Source organism: Macaca mulatta, chromosome X, assembly GCF_049350105.2.
Source record: "Macaca mulatta isolate MMU2019108-1 chromosome X, T2T-MMU8v2.0, whole genome shotgun sequence".
NCBI classification, from domain to species: domain Eukaryota; kingdom Metazoa; phylum Chordata; class Mammalia; order Primates; family Cercopithecidae; genus Macaca; species Macaca mulatta.
In genome coordinates, this window is record NC_133426.1 from 23,700,938 (window position 1) to 23,718,099 (window position 17,162).

Sequence of the window (17,162 nt, forward strand, 5' to 3'; positions counted from 1 at the left end):
TTTACCTTTTGTTGTGCCATGGACCTCTTTGGCCGTCGGTGAGACCTATAGACCCCTTCTCAAAATGATGCCTCTAATTGCATACAAAAAAGTGCCAACTATATTGAAATAATCTTATTTTTTAAACACAAATATCTGATATAAACAGTATGTGCTTCTTTACTAGCCCACTAAACAAAAAGATCTAGCAGTGAGTCTTATTAACTATCATAGTTCTGAAGTAGTAATGAGCATAAATGATATTTTGAGATCTGCAACAACTGTAATGTGATATGAAAATGTCTGTGACTTGTGCTGATACTGTGACTTCCACTGGTAACAGGTACTGCTAATACTACTGTGGTTTGTTAAGGTAGGAGCTTGTAAAATGAATGGCCCCAGTGAAGTGCACCAACTCATGTCTATGACCTTGTGTAGTTCCCCACTGTATCAACTCTGGACTTGGCTGCGTGACTTGTTTTGACATCAGCAAACATGATGCTGTGTTTGTGCCTTGGGACTTGCCCTCTTGGAAGTCAGTAACCAAGTGAGGAAGTCCAAGCTAGGCACACGGAGGGGCACCAAGCCCCCAGACATGCGAGTGAGGCCAACTTTCAGTCAAGCCACCAGCAGAACTACCCAGCCAACCCATAGATTTTGAGAAACAATTCTTGTTTTAAGGCACTGGTTTGCAGTGATTTGTTACCCAACAATAGATAATTGAAACATTACCCATAACTAAAGGAAGTGCTCAATTCCAATTGGAGATTGCTAAAAATAGTTATATTTTTTCACCATCAGAGTTCAGGGACCCCCTGAAATTTATGTGCAGGTCCTTTGAGGAGCTGAGGGCCCCAGGTTAGGAACCCCTGGTTAAGCCAAGTGGATCCTGCTCTCCTTTTCACTACCTTACTACAGTGTTGGTACACATATAGTTAAACTGGCCACAGCATATCTTTCCTTGTCGTAACCCTGAAATGGAGCTGAGCTCCTAGCACATAACAGGTGTTTAATACACAAATTTATCAAATGAATGTTGATTATAGGATCTGTCTTCCTGACTAAACTGTGAGCTGCCTGAAAACAGAGTAAGAGCAAATACTAGGCCTTTTCCAAGTGCTTTACACATACCAACTTACTTACTCCTTATAACAACCCTATGAGGTAGATGTTTTTACACCAATTTCACCAAAAAAGAAGATAGGCACAGAGAAGGTAAGTGACTTGCCCAAGGTCACACAGCTAGAAAGTGGCAATGCCAGGACTAGAAGGCAGAATGCATGTTCTGATTTTACAGCCTTTATTAACGTACCCAAAGCACATTGCAGAGCTCAACAAAACTTTTAAATGAATACTACAATTCTGAGATTTCATTAGCACTATTTTATGGGTACTATGCTTCTTGAAGACTCAATTTTGTAGATTAATTTCTGGTAGCCTGTGATTTTTTATGACAAAATACATATAATTTACTTTTTAAAAAGTAGAATAATGGCTTTATACTACAGTGCAGATTTTCGAAATTAAGTCTTCATTGTAAAAGTCTATTTTTTTCCCAAAGGACACGAGTTCACAAAACGCAGGGAAGGGGGTCCACTGGTCCGTATTAAATAATGTTCCCTGGGGAGTGGAGCAAAGCTCCAGCTTTCGTCGTCACCCAGCCATCCCACCCCAGCCTCCCCCATACCCTGCACAGCTTCTCCTAAAATGACCCTCCCCCATCCACACATCAGGTTCTGAAACCTGACCCTGCCAGGCAACTAAAGCCGCGAACCCCGCAGTGCCCTGAGCTGGCCTCCCCCTACCCACGATCCCAAGAGGGCACCAGCCGAAGGGATGGGTACTTTGGGGGAAGGCACTTTACATTTTCAAAGTGTTTAATTCACGAAAGCACAACCCAAAGGGCCGCCCCCCACCCACCCGGGGGTCTCTCGCCTCCGCCCGGCAGCCGCTCATCCACAGTAGACCAGTGAATGAACCGCGGGGCCGGGACGCAGCCGGCCCAGTGGCGGGAAAAGCCTCGGGCCTGGCCTGCGGAGAGGCCCCAAGAGAGCGCGGGGAGGGCTCGGGCAGCCGGGAGGGGGCGGTGACAGCTGTGACCCGGCTCCACGCTCTCACCTTGAACATGTCGCTAGCAGCGGTGGCTCCGGCAGGGTCACCCCGGCCTCGGCCACGCCCACTACAGAGAGGTGACTACGGAGGCCCGGTAGGGCCTTGATTTCTCCAACCGCAAGCGGGCCGCGGTGCGGGTAACGGCCGTACTGCAAACTCGGTGCGGCGAAGGCTTAGTTCAATCACCCCGTTCTAGAAGCCGCGTCGCTGAGCTGCAGCGCGTCGCGCCCGGGCGGCGGATGAACGCAAACCCCGCCCTCCAAGAGGCTCCGCCCCTGCGTCGGCGGTTGCTAGGCGGCAAGAAAGCGCCGGCTCTGTGTGGGTGGTACGCGGAGGCGCGAGGAGGGAGGTGCCTGGCGTCGCGCGGCGCTGGGAAACTGTCTTTGCCGCGGCGACCGGGCGCCCAGCGGCGTGGACTGGGATTTCTGTGAGCAGAGGCTGCCGGGAGGGGGCGCTTGGAGGGTCTCGGGCGACTTCGAAAGCCTCGCAGCCGGAAGCCGCCGGTTGGCGGCCTGGATTTATCTTACGAAAGGTTTTAACCGTGGACTGGAGGTTTCTCAGGTTTTAAATTTAAACTAATATGCTGTGTCCTTTAATCGGAAAAGGCTCTGACCTTATTTTTTCCCTTTAAGAAACAAGCGGTAAGCCTCCTCTCTGGGAATCAAATGTTTGTCCCTTAATACTTGTAGAAGTAAATGATAATGGCAATAATTATCTTATTAACAAGAGTAACAAGCACTGATACAGCACTTTGATATGCGCAGTCATGATCTAAGTTCTTTATTCACATTTATCTAATCTTTCCAACGACGGAAGTAGGTGGGCATGGTTATTATTCCCAATACATACATGAAGAAACTGAGGCACATAGAAGTAATTTGTACGAGACCACACAGAAAGTGGGAAGCTAGGATCCAAACCCATTAGTCTGCCTTTGAAACCTGTGTTCTAGCCAAAACAATTGTTTCACTGTCTCATAATGAGGATGTATTTCCTATTTCATTCTGTATTTCTGCCCTAATCCTATAAAAAGTGTAAGCCCTATCCGGGCGGGCATCTGGAAAAATTTGGAATTTGTGCAGTGATGTGCCACTGCCCTCCAGCCAAAGACCACTAGGGGCACACCTGTAGTTGAAGAAAATGGGTTTCTCATTGCTCCAAGGAGAACGCACATGTAGGAACACAGTGGCATATTTCAGTAAAAGAGTTAGATTTATTATAGGATTTGGGCTTTGGTTCGGTGATTTTGGGGTACGTTCAAGGAAGCAGGAGCTTTGCTCTGGATCGGGTGTTGTTAGGAAGCAGTGGTAACACCAAGGCCCAGCTGTGACTGCCAGCCAACTCCCAGATGTTAAGGGCTGCTTTTCTCTTTCTTAAGAGGATTGTATATTCCAAGGCATCCCCAAGGAGAAATATTGAATAGACTCAGAAGGCTCTCTGCATCAGCAGTGTAACATCACACATACGTAAAAGTGTGAAACATATTGATAAATTAGGGCAGAAGGTCTTAATTCATGGGGTGTGCGAACTTGTATGGGGGAAAAAATGACAACTTCATTTTCACTAACCTCTAACTGAACTTTGTTTCTTTCAATTATAGTGTAGACAACAAGCCACAGTAGTATTAGCATTGATGACTTTGTCATCAATAGAAAGCACAGATATTTTCATGTTACCTTGCAGTCGTGTCAGAGATCTTGAAATATTTACGCTCATTACTGCTTCAAAAATACAGTAGTCATTAGAGCTCATTTAATGCATTAAGACACATTTACTATAATTTTGTTTTAAAAAATATTTTAATGATTTCAGTATAATTGGAACACTTTGTAATCCTATGTATGTTATGCGGTTTTTTTTGTTTTGTTTTTTGTTTTTTTGAGACGGAGTCTCACTCTGTCGCCCAGGCTGGAGTGCAGTGGCACGATCTCCACTCACTGCAAGCTCCGCCTCCCGGGTTCACGGCATTCTCCTGCCTCAGCCTCCCATGTAGCTGAGACTACAGGCGCCCGCCACCCCGCCCAGCTAGTTTTTGTATTTTTAGTACAGACGGGGGTTTCACCGTGTTAGCCAGGGTGGTCTCGATCTCCTGACCTCGTGATCCGCCCGTCTCGGCCTCCCAAAGTGCTGGGATTACAGGAGTGAGCCACCGCGCCCGGCCATGTTATGCGTTTTAAAGAGATCTGTCCCTAGGGGGTCCATGGCACCAAAAGAAATGATAACGAGCCCCTGGTTTAGTAACAAAGACCAAGCAGTGACTAAGAATTTGGGAGCTGCATCCAAATTGGAGTATTACTGCATCCAGATTGGATGCTTTAAAGAATAGAAAGTTGGAGGTGGAATCAGAAATTTAGTGTATACCCTCTCACTTTACCAAGGAGGGAACTGAACCACTGAGAGGTTAAGTGACTTGCTCAAAGTCTCACTGCTATTTGATGATAAAACTGGGACAAAACGTTTTTAGACAAACATGTAAAAACTCTCCGCTGTGCTAGGCACTGAGGACTCCATAGTCAACAAGATGCCTCCTGCCCTCAATGAGCTTGTTGGTAGACAGCTGGGGAGTGATGAGATTGAATTATTGAGTTAAAAAGTTAACTCCGGGTGTAGTGTGGAAGATGAATAAGAGGAGAAAAAGACTGGAGACAGACCAGTTATAAGGCTGTGGATAGATTTATTTGTCTTTTCCATATACCATATAATATTTTTAGTACACAATGTAAACTGTAAGCAACTTTAAGAGATCCCCAATGCCTTCTTTTTTTTTTTTGAGACGGAGTCTCGCTCTGTTGCCCAGGCTGGAGTGCAGTGGCCGGATCTCAGCTCACTGCAAGCTCCGCCTCCCGGGTTCACGCCATTCTCCTGCCTCAGCCTCCCGAGTAGCTGGGACTACAGGCGCCCGCCACCTCGCCCGGCTAGTTTTTTGTATTTTTTTTAGTAGAGACGGGGTTTCACCGTGTTAGCCAGGATGGTCTCGATCTCCCGACCTCGTGATCCGCCCGTCTCGGCCTCCCAAAGTGCTGGGATTACAGGCTTGAGCCACCGCGCCCGGCCCCAATGCCTTCTTTTTTAAAGGATTCAGAATTAGTACAACAATCATAAGGCACTTGAGTCTTGTCCAAACAGTGTAATAGTATAAATTATGACCTCAAAGGCTTAATTTATGTACTTTCAGATTACTTCATTGGAGGGAAAATGAACCGTTCCTCAAATGTACCAGGTAAAGGTATTCTGAAATCAGGTACAAAATCCTTAGGAAAAGTTCGCAGAGTACGTTTCGCAAATGCACCAAATTCAAGATCATTACTATCGTAAGTACCCGTATTTTGCCTTGTGTTATCTTCCACAACTGTACAGTTTCCAAACAGTACTTATCCAGATAATTTCAAATGCTTCTTGTTTTGTAAATCAGAGATTTTGTGTTTTAAAATTACTTTCAAATTGAATAATTATAATTGCATTTTCTAATTTACAAAGCATATTAACACACATCTACTCGATCCTGATACAACCTTGTGAAACAATTTTTATATTTTATAAATGAAATAGTAGCAACCGGCAGAAGGTAAGTGGCTTGAAGAAAGTTAACAGCTAATAAATGGCATCAGATAGGATTCAAAGGTTTGTCTCCATACTTCAGGCTTTTTCCTTTTTTTTGAGATGGAGTCTCGCTGTGTCGCCCAGGCTGGAGTGCAGTGGTGCGATCTCGGCTCGCTGCAACCTCCATCTGCCGGATTCAAGCAATTCTCCTGCCTCAGCCTCCCGAGTAGCTGAGATTACAGGCGTGCACCACCATGCATGTCAATTTTTATATTTTTAGTAGAGACGGGGTTTCACCATGTTGGCCAGGCTGGTCTCGATCTCCTGGCCTCAGGTGATCCCTCCCGCCTCGGCCTCCCAAAGTGCTGAGATTACAGGCGTGAGCCACTGCACCTGGCCTAGCCTTTTCTTCTTTATATCTTGTAGCTTGCATTTTGCCAGCCAATGGGTAGCATTATGCAGGAGTACCTGTCTTTGTACATAGCACTGTAAGGGGTAATGACGGAGTGAGAAGGTATGAAGGAGGAGACCCCTACAACCTGCCAGTGCTGGGATATGACCAAAAGTAGAATAATTCTGACTTGACCTGGATGAGCCTGGTTCAAGCAAAGATCAGAGAAGGAAGTTTCTTTTTCTAGGGCGTAGTCGTCCATCCCCAGAAGAGAACTGGGCCTCCTGTAACTTTGACTATTCCCCATTCCATTTTCATAGCACTTGAACTAGTTGTACGTTTCATTTCAGGTCGTGAATGTTTTTGGGAAGTGAGCTTGTCTCCTCACACTTTTTATTTATAATATATATGCCTCTTAATGATACATTTATATTTTATATGCCTTTTGATGATAAAGTTTTAGCCAGGACTTTTTTTTTTAAATCTCAGGGGAAATCTCCTCAAGTATTTCATATCCTCATTCTGAGTGGGTTCTGCAAATGACCACTTCCAATTACCACATCCAAATGTTCCTCATTAGGTCAGTCTTAGAGTGGAGGATGGGGAGGTACAGGAGGAGGAAGCATAAATTGATAGTTCTCTAAGGTTTTAGGAAAATGAAAACTACTTTATAAATATTAACCTCTTTTTTTCTCTCAGAATGCTTAAAGACATTTCAGCTCAAATAATACAGAGGGCTTGGTTATCTCATACAAACAAAATGATATTTCGACTCCTGAAACACGCAATTTGTGCAGCGGTAAGTAGTTTGCTTCTTTTTTTCTCTGATGGATTTAATTATCAAGCCAAAAGATCTATTAATTAAAGATCGAATAGATAACCTTCTTTATCTCTTTTTTTTTTTTTTTTTTTTTTTTTTTTTTTTGAGACGGAGTCTCGCTCTTTCACCCAGGCTGGAGTGCAGTGGCACAATCTTGGCTCACTGCAACCTCTGCCTCCCGGGTTCAAGTGATTCTCCTGCCTCAGCCTCCTGAGTAGCTGGGATTACCGGCACCTGCCACCACACCCGGCTAATTTTTGGTATTTTTAGTAGAGACGGGATATCACCATGTTAGCCACGATGATCTCGCTCTCCTGACCTTGTGATCTTCCCGCCTCAGCCTCCCAAAATGCTGGGATTACAGGCTTGAGCCACCACACCCGGCCCTTTTTTTATCTCCTATTTGCATCTAATAATATTGCATGGAGTTCTGGAATTGTTTTTTCTGTTATCCCTAAATGAATATTTCTGGATTTTTTGAAATGTGGATGACTATTATTTTTTCTGAAATTAATATACTGCTTGTTTTGTTTTGTTTTTAAATTTGATTCCTTATTTGAAAATGTGAAACAGTTCTCTTCCAACAATAAAAAACTCCGAATCTGTAAGGTGCAGTGTCTCACACCTGTAATCCCAGCACTTTGGGAGGCCAAGGCAGGGAGGGCCAGGAGTTCAAGACCAGTCTGGCCAACATTGAGAAATGCTTTCTCTACTAAAATACAAAAAGATAGCCAGGCGTGGTGGCATGCACCTGTAGTCACAGCTACTTGGGAGGCTGAGGCAGGAGAATTGCTTGAACCCAGGAGGCACAGGTTATGGTGAGCTGAGATCATGCCACTACACTCCAGCCTGGGCGGCAGAGTGAGACTCTGTCCCCCCTCAAAAAGCTCTGAATTAAAAGTTCCCTTACCTTTCATCCAGCAATTTTACCTCTTAGAATCTATTCTACAATACATATACAATTTGATTGCACCATTGTTTGTAACAGCAAAGGAAGTAAACTGTATAATATCTAGTGATAGGATGCTGGTTAAATAAATGTTGCTGCTTTTATTTTATTTTATTTTATTTTATTTTATTTATTTTTTTTTTTTTGAGTCGGAGTCTCGCTCTGTTGCCCAGGCTGGAGTGCAGTGGCTGGATCTCGGCTCACTGCAAGCTCCGCCTCCCGGGTTTACGCCATTCTCCTGCCTCAGCCTCCCGAGTAGCTGGGACTACAGGCGCCCGCCACCGCGCCCGGCTAGTTTTTTGTATTTTTTAGTAGAGACGGGGTTTCACTGGGTTAGCCAGGATGGTCTCGATCTGCTGACCTCGTGATCCGCCCGTCTCGGCCTCCCAAAGTGCTGGGATTACAGGCTTGAGCCACCGCGCCCGGCCATGTTGCTGCTTTTATAGTGTTAAACTTTGCAGCTTTAACATGATTATGCAATAGAAAGAAAAAGGAAGATAGCTCATCAGTTAAAAAAGCAAGCACCAGACAGTATGAAGAATATGATCCTACTTGAATGAAAAGCAAAACCAAAAAAAAAAAAATGCATATCCCCCCTCCTCCAGAAAGCAACTCTGGCAACCTTAGCAGAGCCTTCCTTGGTATAGTACCAAATATTCTAATAAAACAACCTATAAATCCAGTAGTCTATTACTAGTGATACTCTTTTTTTTTTTTCTTGAGATGAAGTCTCACTCTGTCGCCCAGGCTGGAGTGCAGTGGCATGATCTTGGCTCACTGCAACCTCCACCGCCCAGGTTCAAACGATTATCCTGCCTCAGCTTCCCTAATAGCTGGGACTACAGGTGCGTGCCACCATGCCCAGCTAATTTTTTCTTTTTTTGTATTTTTAGTAGAGACAGGGTTTCACCATGTTAGCCAGGCTGGTCTCGAACTCCTGACCTCAGGTGATCCGCCCGCCTTGGCCTCCCAAAGTGCTGGGATTACAGGCATGAACCACCACACCTGCCCAATTAGTGATACTCTTAAGGGAATTTTAGCAGCTCTGAAAAAAATAATAAAGTCTGAGCAATGTATACACCGTTCATCTGACCCACAAACCTATTTCTGATGTCAGTAAAAGCAGAATACGGCCGGGCACAGTGGCTCACGCCTGTAATCCCAGCATGAGCTGGGATCTTTAGGAGGCCGAGGCGGGTGGATTGCCTGAGGTCAGGAGTTTGAGACCAGTCTGGCCAACATGGTGGAAACCCATCTCTATTAAAAATACAAAAAAATTAGCTGAGCGTGGTAGGGTGTGCCTGTAATCTCAGCTACTCGGGAGGCTGAGGCAGGGGAATTCCTTGAACCAAGGAGGTGGAGGTTGTAGTGAGCCGAGATTGCGCCACTGCACTCTAACCTGGGTGACAGAACAAGACTCCATCTGAATACTTCGGAGAAAACCCACCCAGGTAAACTCCTGACATTTCAGGTCTATTATCCATTGTCTTCAAATATGGAACTTGTATTTAATTTTATAATGCTGGTTTCATAGTATTTTTAGACTCTTCTGTAACAGAAGGAAATTCTTTTTTATCTGTTATAGTAATGCTTTAAGTTAATACCTTAAATTAATAATGTTTTATCCTTTTAAAAGCTATTTATTTATTTATTTTGAGATAGAGTCTCACTCTGTCACCCAGGCTGGAGTGCAGTGGCATGATCTCGGCTTACTGCAACCTCTACCTCCCAAGTTCAAGCAATTCTCCTGCTTCAGCCTCCAAAGTAGCTTGGACTACAGGCACCCGCCATCACGCCCGGCTAATTTTTGTATTTTTAGTAGAGACGGAGTTTCACCATGTTGGCCAGGTTGGTCTCGAACTCCTGACCTCAGGTGATCCTCCTGCTTTGGCCTCCCAAAGTGCCAGGATTATAGGTGTGAGCCACAGCACCCAGCCTAAAAGCCCTTTAGTGTACATTTTTATGTGATTATCTTAAGCATAAAGGGGTTGTTTGGGATTGTTTGGGGGAAAGAGTTGGGGCTTTAGAGTCAAACAGAACTAAATGAATCCTGGCTTCCCAATTTACTACCTGTATGCCTTTTTATAAATTACAAAAATTCCCTGAGCCTCAACCTTCTCTTCTGTAAAACAGGCATGATAACAGTCTCATAATGGGCCAGGTGCAGTGGCTCACACCTGTAATCCCAGCACTTTGGGAGGCTGAGGTGGGTGGATCACCTGAGGTCAGGAGCTCGAGACCAGCCTGACCAACATGAAGAAACCCCATCTCCATTAAAAATACAAAATTAACCCGGCATGGTGACACATGCCTGTAATCCCAGCTACTCAGGAGGCTGAGGCAGGAGAATCGCTTGAACCCAGGAGGTGGAGGTTGCAGTGAGCTGAGATCGTGCCATTGCACTCCAGCCTGCTTGGTGGCTCACACCTGTAATACCAGCACTTTGGGAGGCCAAGGCAGGTGGATCACAAAGTCAGGAGTTTGAGGCCAGCCTGGCCAATATGGTGAAACCCTGTCTCTACTAAAAAAATACAAAATTAGCCAGGCGTGGTGGCAGGTGCCTGTAGTCCCAGCCACTCGGGAGGCTGAGGCAGGAGAATTGCTTGAACCTGGGAGGCAGAGGTTGCGGTGGGCGGAGGTTGCGGTGGGCAGAGGTTGCAGTGAGCTGAGATCGCGCCACTGCACTCCAGCCTGGGCGACAGAGTGAGACTCCGTCTGAAAACGAACAATTCTCATAGTGTTGCTGGTGTAAGGATTAAATGAGCTGATGTATATAAGGCACCTAACATAGTATATGGTGCATAAAAGGTACTTAAAAGCTAGTAACTTATTACTATTGTCATCCTCATCTTACAGTGATTCATTCAACAAATACTTGTTAAGCATCTGCTGTGTTCCAGGCACTGTATTAGATGCTAGGAATATAGTGGTAAAGAGAAAAGCCACCATGCCTACCTTCATGAAGTTTACAGTCTAGTAGGAGGCACAAACAAGTTAATAAGTAATTATAATATATTGTGAAAAGTGCTGTCATAGGGAAATAATAGTACCTTTGATCTCAAAGAGGGACAGATACCCAAACTTGGAAGCAAAAATGATTAAGTAACTGGCTTAAGGCTACACAGATGGTAAGTGGAGGTGCCAAAACAAAAACCCACCCCTTCAGAACTCCAAGGCTAGCGTACTGTTCACTTTACCACGTTGCCTCTGTTATAGTCCATAAATTATGTCTGGGTGGGATACTGCTTTCCCTTTACAGTTCTGTCCTCTATTTCAGGAATTCTGTGTGACACATGAAATACTGAAGAAAGTGTCCCCCTTAGAGGCTAAGCTTATTAAGGATCCTACCATGCAGTGTAAAATTAGATTCAGGTAATGTATCTATGCTGATTTATTTCAAGAAGTACTTAGTTAATATGAGGAAATCTTAGATATGGATTTTTTTAATCCTCATAACTTCTCAGAACTTAATTACAAAGTAAATGTGTTATCTTTATTTACATTTGTTATGTGAAGAAACTGAGGCATGACTCTGTGGCTAAAAGTTGCGATGAGAGTAGCTCTCATCTCCCATTCGGTATTCAGTCTTACACAGGTGTGAGAATAGTTGTGAGCACACCAAAGTGTGGGTCTTACCTCCTACGTGATCCATTTAATTACCAGTTCTTTATATGCTCTGACATAGCTTTTACCCTGTACGCAAGAAACTATACGAACTATCTTAAGTATAAGGGGGAAAAGCAACTGAGCCCAAAACCTGATGCCAAATAACTAATTTTTTATCTTTATTTCAGATTTAGAGGTGAAACGTTTCCACCTTTCATCGTGTTTAAAATTTTTCTTCATACTGATGGCCACGGTTACAAGTATTTTAGCGGAAAAAATGTATTAATGCCGTCAAGTGAGGTGACGTTTCATGATGTACATTTTATGTTAATTTAGCTTCTTAACATTTATGTAGTATCTGAATTGCATTCAAATTATACAGAATTAGTTATTTCACCATGAAACAGCCCACCAGGTAGTGTGTGTGTGTGTGTGTGTGTGTGTGTGTGTGTTTTAAGCACCATGTTTCAAAGTGTCTCCACTTATTACCTAAAAATAAATTTGGAGTGAATTACTTAATTAAGACTCTAGAAAATATCCATCCATTTTTTGTATTAAAATTTTGATTTGTTAATAATAGACTAGGCCAGGCACAGTGACTGATGCCTGTAATGCTAGCACTTTGGGAGGCCGAGGTGGGCAGATCACCTGAGGTCAAGAGTTTGAGACCAGCCTGGCCAACGTGGTGAAATCCCGTCTCTACTAAAGATATAAAAATTAGCCAGGTATGGTGGCACATTCCTGTGATCCCAGCTACTCGGGAGGCTGAGGCAGGAGAATCGCTTAAACCCAGGAGGCAGAGGCTACAGTGAGCCAAGATCGTACCACTGCACTCCAGCCTGGGTGACATAGTGAGATTCCATCTCAAAATAAAAAAAAGACTAAAATTGGTGAGGGCTCTTAAATTATGCAGAACATTTAATGCCATTTTATTTGTTTTAATGGAATGTTATTGTTTCTTTGATTCTGGTAGCACATTTAGAAACAAAATTTGCTGGACTATGCTTTTGAAAATGAACTTTCAGCCGGGCGCAGTGGCTCATGCCTGTAATCCCAGCACTTTGGGAGGCCAAGGCGGGCAAATCACCTGAGGTCAGGAGTTCGAGACCAGCCTGGCCAACGTGGTGAAACCCCGTCTTTACTAAAAATACAAAAATTAGGCGAGCGTGGTGGTGCATGCCTGTAATCCCAGATACTCGGGAGGCTGAGGCAGGAGAACTGCTTGAACCCAGGAGGCAGAGGTTGTGGTGAGCTGAGATCGCACCACTGCACCCCAGCCTGGGCAACAGAGTGAGACTCTATCTCAAAAAAAAAAGAAAAAAGAAAAAAAAAAGAAAATGAACTTTCAAAATATTTATCCTTTTTTCACATGAATTATCATCATACTTATTTATTTATTTCTTTATTTTGAGACAGAGTTTCGCTCTTGTTGCCCAGGCTAGAGTGCAATGGTGCGATCTCAGCTCACCACAACCTCTGCCTCCCAGGTTCAAGCGATTCTCCCACCTCAGTCTCCCAGGTAGCTGGGATTACGGGCATGCGCCACCACACCTGGATAATTTTTGTATTTTTAGTAAAGATGGGGTTTCACCATGTTGGCCAGGCTGGTCTCGAACTCCTGACCTCAGGTGATTTGCCCGCCTCAGCCTCCCAAAGTGCTGGGATTACAGGCATGAGCCACCACGCCTGGCACTCTCCCCATACTTTTAAGTTTCATGAATATTCACCACAAATTGTGTCTACAGTACAGGAATCACCTGGGAATCTTGTTAAAATGCTGCCGCTGCTGCTGGTCCATAAACCACACTTTTTAAAAAATTCATTCAGCCACTCTTTATCTTTTGATTGGAGAGTTTAGTCCATTTACATGAATGTTATTACTGATAAGTACAGACTTAGTTTTGCCATTTTCTTATTTGTTCTGGTTGTTTTGTTGTTTTCTTCTCTTCCTTCTTTCCTTCCTTCCTGCCTGCCTTTTAGTGAAGGTGATTTTCTCTGGTGGTATGTTTTAATTTCTTGCTTTTTATTTTTTGTGTATCTGTTGTATGTTTTTGGATTTGAGGTTACCATGAGGCTTGCAAACAATATCTTCTAACCCATTATTTTAAACTGATGACAGATTAACACAGATTGCATCAACAAACAAACTCCGTCTCAAAAAAACAAACAAAAAAAAACAAAAAAAAATCACAAGCAAAGAGAAACCAAGTAAAAACTCTGCACTTTAACGTCATCTCCCCACTTTTTAACCTTTTGTTGTTTCTGTTAATATCTTATTGTATTATGTCTTGAAAAGTTATTGTAGTTATTATTTTTGATCAGTTCATCTTTTAGTCTTTCTATTCAATATATGAGTAGCTTACACACTACAATTGCAATGTTATAATACTCTGTTTTTCTGTGTACTTACTATTACCAGTGAATTTTGTAGTTTCAGATGATTTCTTATTGTTTATTAATGACCTTTTCTTTCAGATTGAAGAATTCCCTTTAGCATTTCTTGTAGGACAAGTATGTTATTGACAAAATTTCTAAGCTTTTGTCTGAGAAAGTCTTTCTCCTTCATGTTTGAAGGATATTTTCACTGCATATACTATTCTAGGATAAAAGTTTTTTTTTTTTCCTTCAGCACTTTAAATATGTTACATCACTCTCTCAGCCTGTAAGGTTTCCAATGAGAAGTCTGCTGCCAGACGTATTGGAACTCCTTTGCATGTTGTTTGTTTCTTTTCTCTTGCTGATTTCAGGATTCTTTCTTTATCCTTGACCTTTGGGAGTTTGATTATTAAATACCTTGAGGTAGTCTTTGGGTTAAATCTGCTTGGTGTTCTGTAACCTTCTTTACTTGAATATTGATATCGGTCTCTGAATTTGGGAAGTTCTCTGCTATTATCCCTTTGAATAAACTTTCTACCCTGATCTATCTCTACCTCCTTTTTAGGGCCAATAATTCTTAGATTCACCCTTTTGAGGCTATTTTCTAGCTCTTGTAGGCATGCATCATCCTTTTTAAATTTTTTTTTCTTTTGTCTGCTCTGATTGTGTATTTTCAAATAGCCTGTCTTCAAGCTCACTAATTCTTCTGCGTGATCAGTTCCTCTGTTAGGAGACTCTGATGCATTCTTCAGTGTGTCCATTGCATTTTTCAGCTCCAGAATTTCTGCTTGATTTTTAATTATTTCAGTCTCTTTGTTAAATTTATCTGATAGGTTTCTGAATTCCTTCTCTGTGTTATCTTGAATTTTGTTGAGCTTTCTCAAAACAACTATTTTGTTTGTTTGTTTTTTGTTTTTTTACGTCAGAACATGAACACAAAAACAGCTATTTTGAATTCTCTATCTGAAAGGTTACATACCTCTGTCTCTCTAGGATTGATCACTGGTGCCTTATTTAGTTTCTTTGAGGTCATGTTTTCCCGAATGGTCTTGATGCTTATGGATGTTTGCCAATGTCTGGGCATCGAAGAGTTAGGTATTGTAGTATTTATTGTAGTCTTTACAGTCTGGGCTTGTTTGTAACCTGTCCTTTGTGAAAAGGCTTTCCAAGTATTCAAAGGGACTCAGGTGTCGTGATCTAAATCTTTGGTCACTGCAGCCATATCTGCATTAGGGGGCACCCCAAGCCCAGTAATGCTGTGGCTCTTACAGACTTGTAGAGGTACTGCCTTGTTGTTCTTGGCTAAGATCTGAAAGAATTCCCTGGATTACCAGGCAGAGACTCTTGTTCTCTTTCCTTACTTTTTCTCCAATAAATGGAATCTCTCTCTTTCTGTACTGAGCAGCCTGGAGCTGGGGGAGGGGTAAAACAAGCACCCTTGTGGCCACCACCACCACTGGGACTGCATTGGGTCAGACCTGAAGCAGGCACAGCACTGGGTCTCTCCCAAAGGCCCACAGTGACCACTGCTTGGCTACCATTTATGTTCACTCAAGGCCCAAGGGCTCTACAGTCAGCAGGTGGCGAATCCGGACAGGCTTGTGATATAAACCACACTTTTAATAGCAAGGCTCTACAGTACAGGTTTTACTCCTTGGACCCTTATATGTGACTATAATTAAGTTTTAAAAAGATGGACATTCTCATATTTAGCCATTTATAAACCACATATCAAAGGTTATTTTTCTGTAACCCTGGCAAGATTCTGCTTCTGGAAATGTTGTACACAAAAACTATGGCCCATCTTAAATCATGAGTTCTAGCACGTATGCAGGAGGGAAGACCACACAGCCTGGCAGTTTCTGATCAGATCCTGCATGTGCGGCATTGACTCTGAAGAGTTTTAGAAAAGGAAAAGGGACTACTTTTCTCTGTGTTCTCAGGTAGTATCAGATAAAATTTAACTTTATTTCAGAAATATATCAAATGAGGCCAGGCACGGTAGCTCACACCTATAATCCCAGCACTTTGAGAGGCCGAGGCGGGAGGATCACCTGAGGTCAGGAGTTCGAGACCAGCCTGACCAACATGGTGAAACCCTGTCTCTACTTAAAATATAAAATTAGCCAGATGTGGTGGTGGGCGCCTGTAATCCCTACTACTTGGGAGGCTGAGGCAAGGGAATCACTTGAACCCGGGAGGCAGAGGTTGCAGTGAGCCAAGATTACACCATTGCACTCCAGCCTGGGCCACAAAAGCAAAACTCTGTCAAAAAAAAAGAAAGAAAGAAAGAAAGAAAAAACCTAGAAAATGAGCTACATGTTTTCATTATGGAATATGGTATTTCAAGAACATTAATATTTATATAGATTGACTTCAAATGTGGAAGTATATGTTTATCCTACTTGAAGGATAAATTTATGCCACATTTACGTATGGAATAAGCTTGTAGTTACCCCTATAACACATCATCAATTGTTTCTTTCCTAAGATTATATAATGAGGCTTTTTCAAGAACTGAGATCCTCCTGGGTCTCCTCCTGCCAGCCCCCATGCTGTACATGGGTTTGAGCAAATGAGAAACTTAGAGGCAGTGATTGGAAATCACTGCTTATGCATTAAAACTCATCATAATGCTGTATAATAACTTAAATGTTTGTTTAAATTAGCCCACAGATAGAAAAATATGCCTCTGTGCCTTTATCTTCTGTGCTACAACTTTCACTCTCCTGGGGTAGTCATTGTTAATGGTTTGCTGTGTATCCTTCATGTTTCCCATGAAAATATACACACAGAGATTTTAAAATTTTGTTCTTATTATAAAAATGTGGTCATACTATTGACCTTGAATTTTTCACTAACCATCATAATGGGTTTCAAATGATCAGAACATACCCAACTTGAAGAGAACAGTTTAAGGTTACTTTTTCCCTTTAGTTCGGCTTCAAAACAAGATTTGTGGTTGATACAAAACTTATAAATATGGAATTTTTCTTACTCTAAGCTTACTCAACTCTATTGTTACTTTGTCTTTTTGTGTTTGGTGTTTGTTTGTTTTTTAAGACAAGGTCTTAATCTGTTGCCAAGGCTGGAGTGCAGTGGGGCAATCTCGCAATCTCGGCTCACTACAACCTCCTGCTCCCAGGCTCAAGCAATTCTTATGTCTCAGCCAGCTGAGTAGCTGGGATTACAAACATGTGCCACCACGTCTGGCTAATTTTTGTATATTTTTTAGTAGAGACAAGGTTTTGCTATGCTGGCCAGGCTGATCTCAAACTCCTGGCCTCAAGCGATCTGTCCACTTCAGCCTCCCAAAGTGTTGTGCCTATTGAGCGCTTTCTGTTAAATATGATCTTAAACATTTTATGCACGTTACTATATTTAATTAT

The 17,162-nt window shown here is 42.8% G+C and overlaps 2 protein-coding genes across 8 annotated transcripts in view; one reads left to right on the top strand and one right to left on the bottom strand.

Moving 5' to 3' along the window:
- The window catches only part of APOO (apolipoprotein O), a 76,011-nt gene extending 73,669 nt beyond the window's left edge, over positions 1-2,342 (bottom strand). For 4 of the 6 annotated variants that reach the window (XM_015127089.3, XM_077987576.1, XM_077987575.1 and 1 more), the window contains exon 1: positions 2,098-2,136. In XM_015127089.3, coding sequence (XP_014982575.1) covers positions 2,098-2,106 — 9 coding nt within the window. In that variant the 5' untranslated portion in view covers positions 2,107-2,136. Of the gene's footprint in view, positions 1-2,097 lie in introns of all 6 variants that reach the window. The other 2 variants (NM_001257632.1, XM_077987574.1) reach the window with 2 other exon arrangements.
- Positions 2,181-17,162, top strand: part of CXHXorf58 (chromosome X CXorf58 homolog) — a 33,079-nt gene continuing 18,097 nt past the window's right edge. For both annotated transcript variants that reach the window (XM_015127100.3, XM_077988325.1), the window contains exons 1-5: positions 2,181-2,732; positions 5,267-5,402; positions 6,722-6,821; positions 11,069-11,163; positions 11,586-11,697. In XM_015127100.3, coding sequence (XP_014982586.3) covers positions 5,287-5,402; positions 6,722-6,821; positions 11,069-11,163; positions 11,586-11,697 — 423 coding nt within the window. In that variant the 5' untranslated portion in view covers positions 2,181-2,732; positions 5,267-5,286. The remainder of the gene's footprint in view (positions 2,733-5,266; positions 5,403-6,721; positions 6,822-11,068; positions 11,164-11,585; positions 11,698-17,162) is intronic.